Below are 20011 nucleotides of genomic sequence, written 5' to 3' on the forward strand. Positions count from 1 at the left end.
GGAAAGAATAATTTCACATAAGGGCGCCCGGCGGTTGCAGCGCCTTACCATCACCAAACAAAAATAATTACACCCCTGTTTGTGAGAATTTCAATTTGACAGCTGGATTAATGTCGTTTTCCAAAGTTATAGGAGTGCACAGTACACATAATAGGTCTGTTTGGGTTCTTTTTGGACAAAAATATGAAACCTGTCAAATTTTAAGGAGTGGGGATGAAATCCTCTCAGAGAAAGAAAAATTGTGTAAAAGTACCCAAACGCTTTTAGCACAAAAATTTCTGCTACTTTTTCCACAACAACAAAAATGTAAACAACAACACCGATTGAAACAAAAATATAGAAACGAAAAATATCAAAATTTTTGGTATTGGTTTTCAAACACTTTTTGTATTTAATTTTTCATAAAATATTTATAAAATGAAGCACTTAACCACTAAAACACAATAAATAAATATAAAAGCACAAAACATAGCCGAATAGCCATGTTTGAACTTTGTTTTGTTCTTCAAAAAATATAAAGACGATTGAAAAAAAAAATAAATAAATAAAGAAATGAAAAATATTTACACCACTTTGTATTGTTTTTGAAACACTTTTTTTATTTTTTGTTCATAAAATATTAATTTATTTTGAATATTACACCACTTAAACGCGATAAATAAAAAGAAAAACAAGAAAAAAGCCACACCGCCATGTTTTTAGTTTGTTTTGTGCGAGAAGAAAAAATAAAGAAAAACAGAGAAAGCACTACAATTGACAGATTTCAGATTTTTGTCCGAAGAAATTTTTTGGGTAGAAATTTGCACGAAGGGGAAATTTTTTTCTCTCTCGCGGCCATCTTTTTTGTGAAAAAATGCACAATTTCAGAGTACCCAAACAGGAATTGGGCTGAAAATGTTGAAAAAAGTTGAAATATTTCTGTTTTAGGCAGTACCCAAACAGACCTAATGTGTACTGTGATCACTCCTTTTTTGTGCAATTTTGGAATTTGTTCACGACGAATTTGACAGGTGGAGTGATTTGTTGTTTGCTTTGCATGTGTTTGTAATGCTTAATAATAAATAAAATAATAACACAATCCTTTAAATTCACTTTCATTGATTTTTTACAATGCTTCATTGATTCTTTTTATAAATATATATAATTTTCTTCACAAGAAATATAAAACAACCACCCAAGAACTTGACAAGTAGTCCATGAAATCAAATGTAGTAGTATTGGTAGTCACTCTGTCACTCCTTCAAAATTTTGGGAGTGAAGAATTCAATCCAAAAATTCACTTCTTTTTCAATTTTGGATATTGAAATCACTCCTTTTCGGAGTGTTTATATAGCTAGGAGTGACACTTTTTGAGTTTTGGAAAACGCCATTTGTTTGTAGAAAAAAAAATTCAAAAGAATAGTTAAACATGCCGAAAGAACAATTTCGTGAAGCTGATGTTATCAAAAAAATGTAAATAATATATTAAAGATGTTATGTTCCAAATTTACTATTATTTCTTAAAAATTATGTAGTTCCCATGTGCAGTTTTGTATCAACAGCCCTGAGGAGATTCAGCAGGAAGCACACCTTAGAATCGTTTCCAAAAACCTCTATCAGGGACAACGCGAACCGGTTCCATATGGAGTTTTGGACAAAAAAATGGTGAGTGCCAAAAACATTTGATCTGGGAGTAACCGCTTTAATTCTAAATTGAAATTCATTATAGGGCATAAGTTCAAAAGATACTCTTTGTGAAACTTGTGGCCAAGGTTTAAATGAATGCATTGGTCATTTCGGATACTTAGATTTGGCCCTGCCGGTGTTTCACATCGGTCACTTTCGGTCGACAATTTGCATTTTACAAACTATCTGCAAAGTATGTTCGCATGTTATGCTCAAAGAGCCTGAAAAGCGGTTGTATGAAAAAAAACTGCTCAACCAAAACTTTTCATATCTGGCCAAAAAATCATTGCATTCCCAAATTCTTACTAAAGCTAAAAAACAAACCAAATGTCCAAATTGCGATACAATTAATGGTGGTGTTAAAAAAGGTGTGGGATTAATGAAAATCTTACATGATCCATTTAAAGGAAAGAAAAGCGACCCTATGATAACAAATGCTTTAGACGAACTTTTGGCTGCAACAGAGAATAATCGAGAATTGAATCAAATGATGAGTACATATAATCACGTTGAGGAACTGAATCCACTAACAGTATTGGAGTTATTCAAGAACATACCCAAATCAGACATACCTCTTTTGGGAATGACTGCAGAAAATGCAAATCCAGCCAATTTGATTGTTACTAGAGTTTTTGTGCCACCGGTTTGCATTCGACCTTCTGTTTTGTCAGAAGTTAAAGCTGGAACGTAAGTATTATTCAAAGTTGAATGTTCTTTTAGATTAAGATACAAAGATGTTATGAAAAAACGGTATTTATTGTTAAGTTGGAGAGATTTTCCCGTTGGATTAGGTGCTTCTAAGAAAATTGATTGCAAGTAGCCCAAAATCATTTTGTGAAAAAAGTTTCTCAGTTAGGTCAAGCAGAAGTGGCTGCCAAGAAAAGTAACACACTGACGGCCGATTTCTTTACAAAGTCAATTTTTCTTAACGTATCAGTTTAAACAATATTAGAACTCGGGCATTTCTTCACATACCTAGGACTTCGACCAAAATCATTTCTTAGATCTAAGGACTTAAGGTCTTCGTCTCGGTTTAGTGAAACGGTGTTCTAAGATATATTTTAAATTTCTGAAGCACTCGGTTTATGTTTTGGCAAATATTTTTTTTTTGACATTAAGGCCGTGTGTGAATTGCGTTAAATAGTTAACAACATGTAAAATTATTGACACTATTGAGGTGAACAAAAAAATAAAAAAAAAAATTAATGTTTGAAGTTTTTTCTGCTTTTTTCTGCATGATACTCCTTTTTAATAAAAAAAAAAAAAACAAAACCATCTGCAAAAAAATTTTTACTCAAATTTAACCAGGTCCCAGGGCCCAATAAATTTTTAACAGCTGAAAATTTTGTATTCACCTCAATAGTGTCAAAAATTTTACACCGTGTTAACTATTTAACGCAATTCACACACGGCCTAAAAGAAAAAAAAATTAATCCAAATTTGTCACTCTGGTATTTGAAATAATGTTATTGTATAAATTAATATACTGATATTTTAAATTGACGCTTTGAGTTTAAAAGCAATTAAAAGACTAATCCATTAATTTTCTTGACTTTTCGTTTGGTTTTTTACCAATATCTTCAGTTGTTATTAATAGCCGTTTTTTATTATCACTTGATCCATATAGATCATTAATTAACTAGTATTAAAAAAACTACATGAGATCTTGCATTTCATCAGGATCACGAATCGTGATCTTGCTTTTCATCAGGACCACGAATCGTGATCCTGATGAAAAGCAAGATCTCATATAGTTGTTGTAATACGTGTCAATTAATGATCTATATGGATCAAGTGGGATAATAAAAAATGGCTAATGTTTATTAGACCTCAAATACAATTCTACATTTTTTAAGAATATTGCTATTGTTTTTTTTTATCTTAAATTAACCACTTGCTTTTGTAGACAAATTACATTTAATAATTTCTTAAATGATTGATTTGAATTAATAAATTAACATTTGTATTGCACTATTGATTTAAAAAACAGAAAAACTATCAGAAACACACCCTTTCAGCAAAAATATTTTTAAAAACTTTAAGAATCCGTTATCCCTGCATTATCCAAAACCTTTATCCCAAATTTCATCAGTGTATCATGTTTTTCATTTGGGTTTTGATTATATTTTACGTGTTGAAGTCAAAAAACAAGCGCCCTTGTTTTTAATCGGCAATAACTTAGAGCATTCGTATTGGCTTTATTTTTATTTCATTAGACTCAGCATCAAAAAATACCTTAAAATACCATGTGTCATATGATGATATTCGACAAACAATTTTTTCACCATATTTTTTACCTTCACCCCCTCCCTCTTGTCCGCGAAAAAAAACACCCTTCCACCAAACTTTTTTTGATCCTTGTTTTTTATCCTAAAAGCAAACTTTTTGCCAAGTTCCATGAGTGTAAGGTTTTTTTTTGCCTATTTTACCTGTACTATAAGCGCTGTTGTAAATAGTATCGGCGTGTCAAGGCAAGCTATCTGAAGTGTGTGGGAATGACAACAAGAAAAAGGGAGTGTTGCAAGGAGAACTGGAATCAGTGCTACTCTTCGCAAGAAGAATGGTACATTAGGATCACAAATTATTTTGCGTTGAAAACCCCTTTTTTTACATTTAAATTGTAATATCTTTCGTTCTAACTTCAACTTTGGAAACTTTTATACTTTTTTGAAAACTGCAATAACACGGCAAGTGTCACCATACAAATTTTGTTCAGGGTGTTGCTCGCAAAAGAAATTGAGTTTTTATAAAACTTTGAACTGTTAATTAATTTGTACTGTTACAAGAAACAACTACGGAAAAGTAAAAGATCCTCCTGGAGGAACTTCTGTTGTGAAATTGAAGACTCCTCTGAGGCATACAGACTTAGGAAAATCCTTTCAACTAATCCAACCATGCCAAGCTCTCTAAAAGACTCAAATGGCGATTGGACTAGCTGCTATGAGGAATCCCTGAACTTGCTACTAGACACTCACTTCCCTGGTAGCTCGAACTCAATAAGTGACATTGGTCACAGATCCAACCAATTTTATCACATTAGTAAAGATCTTATTTCCAATAGACTAATATGGAAATAAGATCTTTACTAATGTGATAAAATTGGTTGGATCTGTGACCAATGTCACTTATTTCCAATAGACTAATATGGAAAGTGTTGAAGTCATAGACTAATATGGGCAATAAACAGCTTCGATCCATACATATAACCTGGGCCAGGTTGTATCATACCCGCCGAACTACAACACGTCTCAGATATATTGCGAAAGCTAGAAATTATAATGAAAAGCTGTATAAGCTTCTCGTATATTCCAAAGGCCTGGAGAGAAGCCAAGGTGGTTTTTATACCAAAGGCGGGTAAATGCTCTCATGTGACTCCAAAAGATTTAAGACCTATTAGTCTATCATCCTTTCTGCTTAGAACTCTAGAAAGAATGATAAATATCCATCTAAGACAGGAAATAGAACCATGTCTGATCTCTAAGGCACAACATGCCTACACTAAGGGAAAATCGGTGGAAACAGCTCTCCATTCTTTAGTTAGCACCATTGCATATTCCCTACACTACAAAGAGTACACTCTTTTCGCTTTTTTAGACATAGAGGGTCAGGAACTCAGCAATCATGAATGCTCTAGACAATCTCAAAATAGAAGACCCGCTTAAGAACATGATAGACATCATGCTTAGCAGCAGGATTATCAGTTCAGAAATGGGAAACTTCAAAACGCGTAGAGCAGCCAACAGAGGGACCCCTCAGGGAAGGGTCTTATCACCTCTCCTATGGAACTTGGTATTCAACGAACTGCTGCTAGACCTAGATGGAGAAGGTTTTAAGGTTATAGCCTACGTGGATGATGTGGCAATTGCCGTTTCGGGCAAATACCCACAGATACTTGCAGAACTACTACAAATAGCTTTAAACAAGCTTATTCACTGGGCTAGAGGATGTGGATTGGATATTAATCCTTACAAAACGGAACTTGTCCTCTTCACGAGGAAATACAAGATTCCAGACTTCAAACTCCCTACAATTAAAGAGGTAACACTTACTCTATCCGATCAAGCTAAATATCTAGGACTCATTTTTGATAAAAAACTGACCTAGAAGCTCAATATTGAAGAAAAGGTTAAGAAAGCCAATGTGGCGCTCTTTTCATGCAAAAAAACCATTGGTGGCAAATGGGGCTTTTCTCCTAACATTGCAAACTGGCTATACATATTGGTAATAAGAACAATACTTAAATACGGGATGGTAGTTTGGTGGACCGCACTGGACAAAGCGATAAACTTAAACAAGCTTATCAAAGTCCAAAGGTCGGCTAGTATGTGCGCTAAGGTCAACCCCTTCTGACGCCCTCGACATACTACTAAATCTCACCCCCTTAGATATTTTCAGCAAACAAGTAGCAGTAAACTCAGCTACTCGTCTAAAAGAAACCCTTCAGTGGACCAGTAATCATATTGGCCACACTAACATTCTAAGCAACTTCGCATTCATTCCGGATCGTTTAGACTATACCACACCTCAATTGGTGTTCGATAATAATTTCCAAAACTCTATTCCCTCCAGAACTGAATGGGAGGACCTTAGCACTCTGGACAATGACTCTTTACACTTCTATACTGACGGTTCAAAAACCAACGAAGGTGTTGGCTCAGAGAAAACGGAAATTCGGATCTTCTCGGACATCCAAGCAGCTATTAAATCTCTTGCCTCTGTCACTACAAATTCAATCACGGTCCTCGACTGTCAAACATCTCTAAGGGAGATGTCTGAGCAGTTTAACATTCACCTCGTATGGGTGCCGGGACATAGAGACATTCCAGGCAATTGCAGGGCAGATGAACTTGCCAAACAAGGAACAATCACTCCTCTACAACAAGAAAGGAACAATATAGGAACACCTATCGCTACATGCAAACTTATGCAGGACGCTTTAAAGAAATCCAACCTCAGATGGACTCAGAGTAATACTTGCCTAGCTTCTAAACAAATATGGCCTTGAAACGTTCCAAGGGTTTGTTGAATTTAAACAGAATGCATATTAGCTCCACCATTGTTATTCCACAATTTTTATTCATTTAATATTCGAACATACACCATAATGCTCGTATTAGAGCCACTGACTTACATTGGCATGCTTGAATGACTTAGCTCGTCGTTGGGGAGGGTTCTTGTAAGTTAGTGAAACTCAAGAATAATAAATTATTAAATACTCATGCCAGGACTGGACAAGGACATTCATACAGGGTGTCCCAAAAGTTAACGTCGAAATGAAAACGGTAGATAGGGTAGGTCACAGTTGTCAGAAAAATAATAAAAAAAAATCGCAGCCATATGTTTTGTGAGTTAAGAGCATTTGAAAAAAAAAATCGAAAAAATGGTCACCCTGTGACCGTTTTTCATGTGCCATATTATTTAAGTTTTTGTATTCTGAAAGGTTCTGAAAGGGTACAAAACTTAAAAAATATGGACAAATTACCTAATAAAAAAGTCGGATTTTTTAAGAAAAAAAATTTTATCTCGGTTATTTATGGAATATTTTCAACAATCTTATACCTTTTTGAAAAGAGAATTGAACACACCAAGTTTTAAGGTAACTTGCCGAAACATCGTAGTGTATTTTTTTTTTACACTACCGTTCATTGAATTAGAGTCATGTAAAATTTTTTAGTACTTAGTTGGGCAAAAAAGTAATTTTTGCTTTAAAACTGATGCAGCTGAGTTAAAATTTTTGAATGCATTTGGTAGCAGGGTTATTCAAGGCTCCGTAACAAAAGAAAAAAAAGAAAAAACTTAAGATTTGTAGTCACGGCACATGAAAAACCGTCACAGGGTGACCATTTTTTCGACTTTTTTTCAAATGCCCATAACTCACAAAATATAGGGCTGCGATTTTTTTTATTATTTTTCTGATAACTGTCACCACCTACCCTATCTACCGCTTTCGTTTCGACGTTAACTTTTGGGACACCCTGTATACATCCTTTACTTTCTAAAATCTTAATGTTATAACGGACGGACATCGTTAGACATTGGCTGGTATATAGATGTTTAATACCGAGTACATAGATCCCACCCTGCGTTATGCCTTGGTAACATTGATACTCAGGTTTTGTGCTACCCCTAACTAATCCCTTTTGACTCACCTCACTTGACCTATCGACACCCCATCAATACCCAAATAAAATAATTTAATTCTTCATATTAAATTTTATAAATTAATTATACTAATTCAAGACATTTTGTTATCATTAAACTAAACCGTTAAAGAAAATAATTGAAAGTTGTAACCAACCATAAGAAACTATTAAGACAATGAAACCACAATTGGTTGCAGATATAATTTGTAACTAGGATATTAAGGATAATTATTTAATATTGAATAATAGTATTAAGATATGTATTGAAAAGGAATTAAAAATAATGGATATATTTGTTGTGAGTTTCAAAATATAACAAATTAATTAAAAGACACTTACATGACTCCCCGATGATGTGCGCACAAAATCCATGTCCTGCTGAGCTTGATTTAAATTAGATAAATGAAACATTCTCACAACGAACACAAACCATTAAGGGTAGTAAGATTAAGTATTAGAATTTAAGTTACAAAATTAGTTAAATAGACAATAAGATAAAAATTATTAATTAAACAAAAGAAGGAAAATTGGAAATTTTAAGTTAAAATATTTAAATTAATCAATTATCAACTATAACAAAGGCAAAGTTTAATGTTTCTCGAATTGAACAGGAAACCGGCACTGTTTTATGTTCAAAATGCTAGATTTTGTTTTATATCTTGGAAGAATTGTTTTTTTTTTATTTTTTTATTTTCAGATTATGTTAGTATCTCTTCTCTCAAACTATTGGCACTGATTTTGTAACCCGCAACTTCAAACCAATTGTATTTATTGCTAGGGTTATTGATGATTTGATAACCTCGCAAAAGGATATCGGAAACTGCGTCCGTCGTAGTCCTTATTCTTGCGAGCCCTAAAGACCGAATGGTCGGATAATGCTCCTTGGAGCCGCTTCTAAAAAGTCTTTCTTTTTCTTTAATCTCCTCAGCTTTAGATTTTTAGGAAAGCTAAAGAAAGAATTTCAAATATAGAAATTATTTATCGAAGATTATCGAAGATAATTCGTATCTTACTTTTATGTTTTTCAAACACGGCTTGCAGAGAATATTTTCCTTCTAGAAATTTCTATTTCTTATTCCTTTAAAATTATTTAAATTTTTCTTAAATGACTGCCACGTTTGAGAATTATTCGAAAAATGAAAATTTTCCACGTCGAATTTATAAAAACGAAACCTACGCCTACTTGATTTTTTTTTATTTTATTTAGTTTGTATTTTTTTTTTAATTTTCAAGTGCAGTAGCAACAAGTGTTTTTTTTTACGATTTTTTTTTTGATTTTTATTTTTTTAATGAAATCCTATATTCACAACAAAGCTTCTTTGTTTGTGACTTTAAGGAAGCAAACAAAAAGAAAAATGTATTGGTATTGTGAAATTAACGCGTGGCTCGACCCACGATAAGCCGGGCGAAATTTAAGTTAAGGTTTAATATCATTCGCGTGAAATTTACCTATATATTCGCCATTTAACTTTTCTAGTTCGTATAGGCAATTTCCTACTCTTTTTCGAACTCTACATTTGAGGAATTTATGACAAAATTTAGCGTTACGGGCCTCAACAAAACTGCTTTGTTGGAAATTCCTTCTGTAAACCTCTTGTCCAACTCTGAATTCAATGGGCTTTAACCTTGTATTATACGTTGTAGCATGTCGCCGCCACCTAAAAAAATTCTACTATGGAATTCCACATAAAAAAAAAGAGCTATGGCAACGCGAGACAATCCTTCGTTCACTGAACGAAAGTCTTAACGACGGAAATGACGCCATTATAAGCTTTTGCTGATCACGTTCTTTTTAAGCCAAACCGAAATCCCCAGCAAGACAAGTTTAGTCGTCCGCAAGTAAAATTAAAAAAAAAAAAAGAGAATAAAGTTAAATAAGAGAAAAAAACTATTAAAAACCACAATAATAGTCACCGTTTATGTTGAATCGGTCTTTTTTTGGCACTTATATAATCATCAATCAATTAAAAATAAAAATTTTAAGGTAAGAAACGTTCAAGTCACATACACCTATCGTGTAGAAGGCAATCATTTCGCCTTATTAATTTTTTCTTTTTGATAGGCATTTCATACAATTTGCTACGGAGTTTCAGTAGGGCAGCGCCGGATTTTTTTGAAATTCCTCGTGCGCTGGCCCTAAACCTCGCTGACTCCCGCTCGCCACGTCCAACACCACCACCAACCACGAGACCCTATTCTTTATTTTCAATAAGAAGAAAATAAAAGGGGATAAACTTCGCTGGTTCAAACACCACCACCAACCACGAGACCCTATTCTTTATTTTCGATAAGAGGAAAATAAAAGGGGATACACCTCGCTGGTTCCAACACCACCACCAACCACCGATTTGACATCGAGACCCAAACCTCATTGGACTCCCCCTTAACCCAGAAAAAGCGTTATAATTTTAAATAAAACAAAATAAAGATTAATAGAATATTAAGATCGCTTCTAGAACTTAAAAAAAAAAAGATAAAAAAAAAGTTATAAACATAAATTATAAAAAAAACAATTTTGATAGAAACAAAGTTAATGAGAAAAAAAATAAACGAATAAATTAAGATTGTGCCGGCACAAAAAAAAATTAGAAAAAAAAAATAACAAAAAAAAAAAATACAAATTTTAAGTGTGAAAAAAAATAGGAGAAATATTTTTTGGTAAAAATTATTCCCCATCATACAGCAGCCAAATGGACAACGTGCGCACGGATTCCGAAATAAATGACTGTAAGTAATTCATTTCATTACCATTTTTCATACGTATATTATAAAAAAAAAATATATGCCCTATCGTTATTTCACAAAAAATTATTAAATATCATATAATTAGCACCTCAAAAATAAATTTATTTAACCTATTATTTTTCTCATTTTCCAAAACAAAAAAAAAAAAACAAAAAACCAAAAAAAAAAAAACTAATATGAATTATGAAACTACCGAACTTTTTGCCTTTAATTTTTTTTGTTAAAAAGAAAAATTTAGCATTGAATGCTTTTTAATATAAATTTTGTCTTTTTTTTATTTAATAAAATTAAATGTTGATTCTGAATTTCAAAAGTTACGTTTTCTTTGCATTGAAATGCAGATAATGGCCTAGATTGTCCACGGGAGCTTTCAATTTCTTGTAGAATGAGTTAAATTTTGTATTGTCTAAGTTTGGGGTCGTCTCATTAAATTTATGGTCATAGACGACTACGGTGCCCTGACTCTAAAATCAGTGGCTGGGTGGGTACCAAGCGAGTCACCAACATCTGACTCCATTTTTTTTCCCTTGTTTCGTGTTCCCCTATACTAAAATTCCAGGTCTAAAAGAAATTCCTAATATATTTCCCCTTTTTAAGAATCGGCATGAAAAAAATAATTTTGTGGAATAATCAGAAGCGGAGAAGAACCTCCCCCAATCCGACCAAGTCATAGCTGCGCACTGCCAGCATGCCGAACCTTCCGCTGGGACTGAAAATATCATTTTTTTAATCCCCTAGGTCTAAAAGAAATTCCTAATATATTTCCCCTTTTTAAGAATCGGCATGAAAAAAATAATTTTGTGGAATAATCAGAAGCGGAGAAGAACCTCCCCCAATCCGACCGAGTCATAGCTGCGCACTGCCAGCATGCCGAACCTTCCGCTGGGACTGAAAATATCATTTTTTTTTTTCATTTTTTTAATCCCCCACAAATTTTGGCGCCCAACGTGGGGCCCGAAGCAGCAAAACGTAGGAACTCCTACAGCCCCACTTCGCAACATATCCTCAGTTTATATCATAATCGTATTCATTTTAGAAGTTCGACTTCAGGCTGTAGAGCCAAGAAACTGTAACACTAGAATGATCGTTTTCCGAAATAAACTTGAGTTTGATAAAAATAGTAGCCCACTTTTAACACCTCGTCTTTTAAGCATGTTGCAATTGCAAACGTTCTGGCTGTCGTTTGCAAGGCTACATAATTGGAATCATTTTCTTTAAAACAAAAAAAAAATTGTATTACCTTCAAAGAAAAATTATGCTTCTCTTTCAAAATTTATCAGTACCAATAATCGTATCTGCTAGGTGTCCGTTCCGCAGATCCGTGGAAGCACTGGCAAGTGTTGATTAAAGTTAGTCGAGAAATTTTGGAAGAAAACATCTTCAGAAAAATTTTATCCCTTCATGTTATGTGTAAAAACAATTCATTGCCACAACTCATTCTGTGACTTATTGAAATCTCCCAAACATTAATGAAAATACACCCGAAAAAAAATCAGAACAAGTTTTTAGTTAGTTTCCTTTTCTTTTGATTCAATAGAAATCTTAATTTTTTTTGTTGGAAAATACTTTGAAATAGTTCATGACACAACGAGTGCGTTAACCTTACAAAAAAAAAAAAATACAAACAAAAACAAACAAAATATTTTTTTTTGAAGTAACCATAATTGAAAAAGATAATACCCTATTACGAAGTTAAAACAATTGAATTATACCTTTTTTTTTAAAACAACTTACCGATCTATCCTACTTAAAAGACCCACTATTTGATGGGAAGATATACCAATATGAATCAGAACAAAAAGTCTAATACGGCTTATCCCAAAGCAAGTACAGTCAGCATTCGATGCTAATGCAGTACCATGATTACTCGTAACCGTGGAAAAAGCGATAACCTTTCACTATCCACGACTCAAGCTGATTTCAACCCTGTTAGGCATTCTCCTAATACCCATGTAAATCCCACAGGAAGTAACGTCATCCACTCACCTTACTTACTTTGACTTATTCCACAATGGGAACGTTTACCCAATACGTGGGCAAAATAATGCAGATAATGTCTTAATTACACCACCAGCCATATCCACCAATGTTAAATTTCCCGTAGTTACGAACATTTCGACAGTTATAACTACAACCAATACCACCAGCACGACGACATCTTTTAGTCCGATAATGTCAATTTACGCAAACAGTTCCACGACTGGAATACCATCCTTGAATATAGGTAATCTAGATAACCATCCACCTCTAATGGCTAATAGAGTAATTCGAACACCACCAAACAATATAGGATATGCGTATAAGGGAAATAACCGACCCGCTTTAGAGAACTCTCCACCCCAAACCCAGTACCCCTCCTCGAGTCCGGTACACAACCACTTAAAGAGCCTTGTAGATGCGGGCTTAAGAGATATCTAAGAGTCTCTAATGAAAAGCTTACCTGGGTTAATTCAACAAAACGTTGAACATACCATGAAATTTGTATTACCATCAAGAGACCCTCCTTGGGACGTTGATAGAGAAAGAGTAACTACTCAAGTCAACCAAGCTTACAATCCCAATATTTCATATAATTCTAGTAACTTGTCAACAAGTTCTCGTTTTCGCAAACTCCCAAATGATTTAAACAGACCTCTGCTTACTAAGAATACAAAATACATACAGGAAAACTCTGAAAAAAACGATCAAAAAGAGGCACACTACCTTGAAAATCCACGCGTGCACTTTACTCAATACAAACCACCACCTATTCCGAATCCTCCAGTTCACGATCCTATGAATTATAATCCTGCGGATCCAACTAGATTAAATAGACCGCGAGATTTTTCTCGACCTAACCATGACCCAATTAATTACAATCCACCCGTTTACGATATGCGAAACCACCCAATTGCTAATAGCCAAGAATTCCATACTTCATACGATAGAGGCTATAGCCGGCGCACAGTGTGCAATTTTCGCAATCTAGCTGTACTTTAATGAAAAATATATGTCTCCCATATCCAACAAAATTGGTATCATATGAAAGGTAAAACCTCAGGCAATAGAATCCCAAAAAAAAAAACAACAAGAAAATAATCAAATTTACCGTTCCACAGAATCACAAACATTAGCTTGGTTCAAGAGAAAAAAAATTTAAAGCTCATTGCTTTTCTTGTGTCACTTTGATAACAGCGTGGTTAAGTAAAATAATAGTTGTTTAAATTAAATTTATTTTTTTAATTTTAAGTAACATTTAAGAAATATTTAAGGTAAGTAAATTTTTTTGTGCACTAAAAAATAAAAAAAATAAAAATCATTTGTGTGAAGACCTAAAGAGTGTCTTTTTTTTTGTGTTGTTTAACTTTGTAAAGCGTTTTAAAAATGTATCCTCGTGTATCCGTCCTGTTTTTTGGCTTAAAATCTCCGTTGATGTATTCTGTATTGGAATTCATTTACTTTTCTTGCGTCTGGTGTGCGAAACCATTATTTTTTTTTTTTTGTTCAGGTACATAGGCCAAAAACCAATTTTTTGATCTTTTGAAAAATCGTAAATCACATTTTTACAAATTGAAAATGACTTTTTTAGATTCTTGTTGGCAAAATAAGACAAAAAGATTAAATGAAATTTTTCGATATTTTGCTTCGTTTTCGAAATAGAGACATCGTTTGCTCGATGTCGGCTCTTCCCCTATGGGAAGTTGAATTGCCTTGGAGCAATAAATGCTTTTCAGCACGTCTTGCGATTTCACGAAGTTTTTGTAAATCAATATCATCATACGCAAATAACAAGAAACCTAATGTTTCCTTTGCGTTACTTTTAATTAGTTCTATAAGTTTTTTCTCACCCATAGGTTCTTTCAAACGAGAATTCATCGTTACTAAAGCTGTGAAGAAGTCATCAAAAGTCTCTTTTTGACCTTGTCGGCGTTCTAGCATTCGTACGAGTTTGTCATGATTGTTTTCGACGTGACTGAACTCACTTATTAACGCTTCCTTAAATGATTCATAAGAAATGTTCTGATTTTGTCTTTGTTTTGAGAAAATCCAAAACCATCTTTCAGCTTTATCTTCTAAAAGGAGATGGAAGAATGATAACAAGTGACTCCACGAACATTGAGAGCGTTCTTTTAAGGTTTCTACTTTGAATATGAAGTCATGGACGCTTCCAACACCGTTGTAACATATTTTCCATTTTTTGATGTTACAATTTTGATCATGGGTGGCAATGGAAGGTAACGTAAGTGGATTTGACAATGGTGATGTTTCAGGAAAACCTCTAAAATTCGGAGAAGAAAAGGAGAAATTATCCTCCCTTGTTTGATTTCGATTAGCGTTTTGTCTAATCGCTTCAACCTGATCGGTTATATTATCTTTAAAACATTTGAACTCGTTCATGACTGTTTGCTGATTACAAATTATAGTTTGTTGAAGAGCTGATATTAATTTATTAATGTCATTTGAATCTAAACTTTTGCATTTAGTTTGAGTGTCAGAAGGTTCGGTTATGTTTTGGATTTTGGGTGGTTGAAACATTAGAGAGGTCGCTCCTGGTGCCTCGGTCAAATTATCAGTTTGGTTCGGTTGTAATACTGAATCCGATAATTGAACGTTAGGAATTACTTTTGGAGAATGAAATACCTTTGGTATCGCACCAGTATTCTTTGGAGTAGTAATGTTTTCGATATTATGAGAACCATCATTTAAAGTTAAACTTGCAAGATTTTTCTTTGCAGAATTATTCTTCTTTTTATCAGAACGTAGCATTGTGTTATTAATTTTATGAATTTGTTTTCTGTTTCTATTTGAGACTGGGGACGTCCTGGGTGTCGTAAAGGGTCAAGCGAGTTATTTTACCAATGTCTTAACAATATTTAATTTTCAATTTTAAAAATTTGATTATAGCTACTTTAATACGACTGTTTCGTACTAAAAGACTTATAATCTTAAAACAATAATCTTTAGTAATTTATTTTGTCGCTGTGTATAAACAGCTTGGGCTGTTAACTACAGACTTACAATACTAAAACGACCTGCCTTAACAAAAGGGAAAATTATTAATATTAACATGCATAAATTCTTCTGACTGGATCTAAAGAGTTTGACTATGTTATGGAAATCGACAAATTTCTAATGTAAAAGGTTTCTACTAAAAGCTAATTCGTTGGGCGCCATATTTGTTATTCCAATTTTTATTCATTTAATATTCGCTCGTATTAGAGCCACTGACTTACATTGGCATGCTTGAATGACTTAGCTCGTCGTTGGGGAGGGTTCTTGTAAGTTAGTGAAACTCAAGAATAACAAATTATTAAATACTCATGCCAGGACTGGACAAGGACATTCATATACATCCTTTACTTTCTAAAACCTTAATGTTATAACGGACGGACATCGTTAGACATTGGCTGGTATATAGATTTTTAATACCGAGTACATTGATCCCACCCTGCGTTATGCCTTGGTAACACTGATACTCAACTAATCCCTTTTGACTCACCTCACTTGACCTATCGACACCCCATCAATCCCCAAATAAAATAATTTAATTCTTCATATTAAATTTTATAAATTTACTATACTAATTCAAGACATTTTGTTATCATTAAATTAAACCGTTAAAGAAAATAATTGAAAGTTGTAACCAACCATAAGAAGCTATTGAGACAATGAAACCACAATTGGTTGCAGATATAATTTGTAACTAAGATATTAAGGATAATTATTTAATATTGAATAATAGTTTTAAGATATGTATTGAAAAGGAATTAAAAATATTGGATATATTTGTTGTGAGTTTCAAAATATAACAAATTAATTAAAAGACACTTACATGACTCCCCGATGATGTGCGCACAAAATCCATGTCCTGCTGAGCTTGATTTAAATTAGATAAATGAAACATTCTCACAACGAACACAAACCATGAAGGGTAGTAAGATTAAGTATTAGAATTTAAGTTACAAAATTAGTAAAATAGACAATTAGATAAAAATTACTAATTAAACAAAAGTAGGAAAATTGGAAATTTTAAGTTAAAATATTTAAATTAATCAATTATCAACTATAACAAAGGCAAAGTTTAATGTTTCTCGAATTGAACAGGAAACCGGCACTGTTTTATGTTCACAATATTAGTTTTTGTTTTATATCTTGGAAGAATTGTTTTTTTTTTTTTATTTTCAGATTGTGTTAGTAACTCTTCTCTCAAACTATTGGCACTGATTTTGTAACCCGCAACTTCAAACCAATTGTATTTATTGCTAGGGTTATTGATCATTTGATAAATTCGCAAAAGGATATCGGAAACTGCGTCCGTCGTAGTCCTTATTCTTGCAAATCCTAAAGTCCAAATGGTCGGATAATGCTCCTTGGAGCCGCTTCTAAACAGTCTTCCTTTTTCTTTATTCTCCTCAGCTTAAGATTTTTAGGAAAGCTAAAGAAAGAATTTCAAATATAGAAATTATTTATCGAAGATAATTCGTATCTTACTTTTATGTTATTCAAACACGGCTTGCAGAGAATATTTTCCTTCTAGAAATTTCTATTTCTTATTCCTTTAAAAATATTTAAATTTTTCTTAAATGACTGCCACGTTTGAGAACTATTCGAAAAATGAAAATTTTCCACGTCGAATTTATAAAAACGAAACCTACGCCTACTTGATTTTTTTAATTTTTATTTTTTTAATGAAATCCCATTCACAACACCATAGGTGTTCTTACAGGACACTGTCTAAATGGTAGACACGCAAAAAGAATGTGCGTGTTCTCTAACGATTTCTGCAGAAGTTGCATGCATGAAGAAGAAGAGGAAACTGTTGAACATCTTCTGCGCTCCCTGCTCCCTGCCCTGCTCTCTCTAGTAGAAGTAAACTCCATCTAGGAGAATTCTTCTATGAATACACTAGCGATCTAGTGAGAACGGACATTAAAAGTCTATCTTCATTCATAAGAAGCTCCGAGTGGTTCGGCTAGTGAGTTCCAACTTGCTAGTCTTTCGTGGTGAAATAAAAAATTTTAGCATACAAAATCTTCAACTTCTGGTATATGTACGGCGACCATTATTTTAAACTTTACTAGAGGTATTAATGCATGAATATAAGTCGTTAGCAAGGAAGTTAGAAACTAAAAAAAAATCTTTAATAGATAGGTTAGTAACTGTTTAAAATCTTTGTTGTAATCAAAATCGTGAAAGCTGTTTTATCTTAAATGATTTAAAAATTGTGAAACCTTAAATTTTAATTTTATTTTTACCACCATGTCCTTAAAAGTTTTGAAAGTTAGCTGTACTTTTTACTCGTATCAATGCGTAGCGAATTATTTTAAAACAAAAAACTTTTATTGTGTGTACCTTTCCAATATGGCAAACACTAGATGGAACTGAATAATTGGCGAAAAAATTTAAAAACTTATGCTCTCATCTGAAAAATATAGAACAACTTTTATCTACCAACCAATGTTTTCTTGTTTTCCATTCAAAAATTTAAATACAAAAGTCAGACAATTTGCAAATATGGGACAATTTACAAAATACTGGACACTTATGTTGTTTTCGATATTCGATTGGCTCTCCGGAAGCGTCCGGAATCATTCAGAAGCCTTCTGAAAAATGTTAATTCGCACGAATATGACAGAAAAAACGCTTCTTAGAATAAAAATTCTCTTCTTGATTTCAGAACAGAATTCAGTCAAAATCACTAATATTTAAATAAATAAACGTCAAAAAATATTTCCTAGCATTTTTTATTTTATTATTCACCAATACAGTGTAACGTACTATTTTAGGCTTTCGGTCAGTGCTGATATGCTAGTTCCCATTTTTAGCTCGTCGGTGGGGTGGGTTGTTTGACCTTATTATACATTACAAAAAAAATTTTAATCATATCAGACTTAAACATCTACAGGTGTTTAAAGATGCGCGAGAATCCTTCCTGCCCTCCCTACCATTGTCGTCGTACTCGCTTAGACGATCCCTTAACTAGGTATTTTCTCACTCCCAGAACATCATTCTCTCAAACTGCCCTCCTCATCTCTTTATAAAATTACTCTATTCACTACTCATAGTGAGATTCTTAAAATCTTCATGAAATTAAGTATATTATATTCATGTTGGTTTTAAATTAAAAAAATTTTATTACTTAAGGTTTTTATACATTTGTTTTATTTACTATTTTAAGTTTAAGTTTTTAATTCGATTAAAAATTCAAATGTAAATTAATACTTATAATAAAAAATTTAAAGTTTAAGCTTTTTTTGTATAGATTTATAAGTTTAATTTTTAAGTAAGTTTAAGTATTAATTTGCCTTATTATGCCACGGAATCACTTTCTTAAAATAATTGTTCTTCGCAATCTTATAAATACGTCTTCGATTCATTATATAGTTTTGGGATATAAAAATCCTCTTTTATTCAATATTAGTATTAATTAATTTACCATTGATCTCACAAAATATATACCCTTTTAACTCCCGCAATTATCATAATAAGTAGATATATATATAGATAAATATGTATTTATGAAAGCAATTTTAAAGAGAAAACTCACCCTTTAGATCCTTCTTAAGTGGCCACTGCGGAAGTAGGTGTTGATATTTTTTTTATTTTGCGGACTCAACTCTCGTCCACTCAGATTTCAAATTTTGATACTACATATATAACACTTCTAATTTCGAGAGTTACTTTACTTTAAATACGGTTCGCGTACCTATAAAATTGTTCTAACACTTTTTTTGTCGAAGTAACGCGGTGAGCAAAACTATGGCAAAATTATCAGAAACACTACTTATTAAACAAAAAATCTTATTTTAAAAATTAAAAAAAATATAAAAAAAATTAAAAAAATAATTTTTGAATTGATTCGGTTCGGGATTTGAACGTCGAACCATCCAAATTAGTTCGCATATATCAGAGCGTAAGACCTCTGAGCTATGTACCCTCTGAGGAATCGGTGGACTATTTTTAGCCGACAGGTATTATGTTTCGGTCGGTTTAAATTTAGGTGATTTCAATTTATGCTATTTGCTTGTTATGTCACTGCCTAATTTTCCTGCTTGCCTGGTATTATTAGTAATATTCGGTGAGACTTTTCCGAGTTTTCCGGAAGCAATTTACCTAATGGAAATTTCCTGTCTAGCACCGGGGTAGAATACTGCCGTGCTAACCAAAAAGGGCGCAGATCCATTTTTGTAGTTTTGAGATAAATGCATTTTACTGAATAAGGAAAGAGTTGAGAATTGTTAATGTGCTCAGTTTCAAAGGGATTTTAAGCAACTTTTAGTAGGAAATATATATTTTTTATTTTACACAATAATAATATAATATTCAAGCTTCCCAAATGTGTAAAAAAAATATTTTTTTTAAATTCCTATAGTGTTAGAAAAATGCATTAATGAGGCATTGTTTCAGGATGTCAAAAATACCCTTAACTCAATTTTGGGTTTTTGGCTCATACGCCCTTTTTGCTTAGTACGGCAGAA

At 32.9% G+C, this 20011-nt stretch overlaps 1 protein-coding gene across 1 annotated transcript in view; it reads left to right on the forward strand.

The window, feature by feature from the left end:
• The first annotated feature begins 1055 nt into the window (after positions 1-1055).
• Positions 1056-20011, forward strand: part of LOC129911028 (DNA-directed RNA polymerase III subunit RPC1) — a 31860-nt gene continuing 12904 nt past the window's right edge. Inside the window, exons 1-3 of the mRNA XM_055988666.1 lie at positions 1056-1452; positions 1515-1644; positions 1709-2352. Coding sequence (XP_055844641.1) covers positions 1409-1452; positions 1515-1644; positions 1709-2352 — 818 coding nt within the window. The 5' untranslated portion in view covers positions 1056-1408. The remainder of the gene's footprint in view (positions 1453-1514; positions 1645-1708; positions 2353-20011) is intronic.

This window comes from Episyrphus balteatus, chromosome 2 (genome assembly GCF_945859705.1).
Source record: "Episyrphus balteatus chromosome 2, idEpiBalt1.1, whole genome shotgun sequence".
In the NCBI taxonomy this organism is placed as follows: Eukaryota; Metazoa; Arthropoda; class Insecta; order Diptera; family Syrphidae; genus Episyrphus; species Episyrphus balteatus.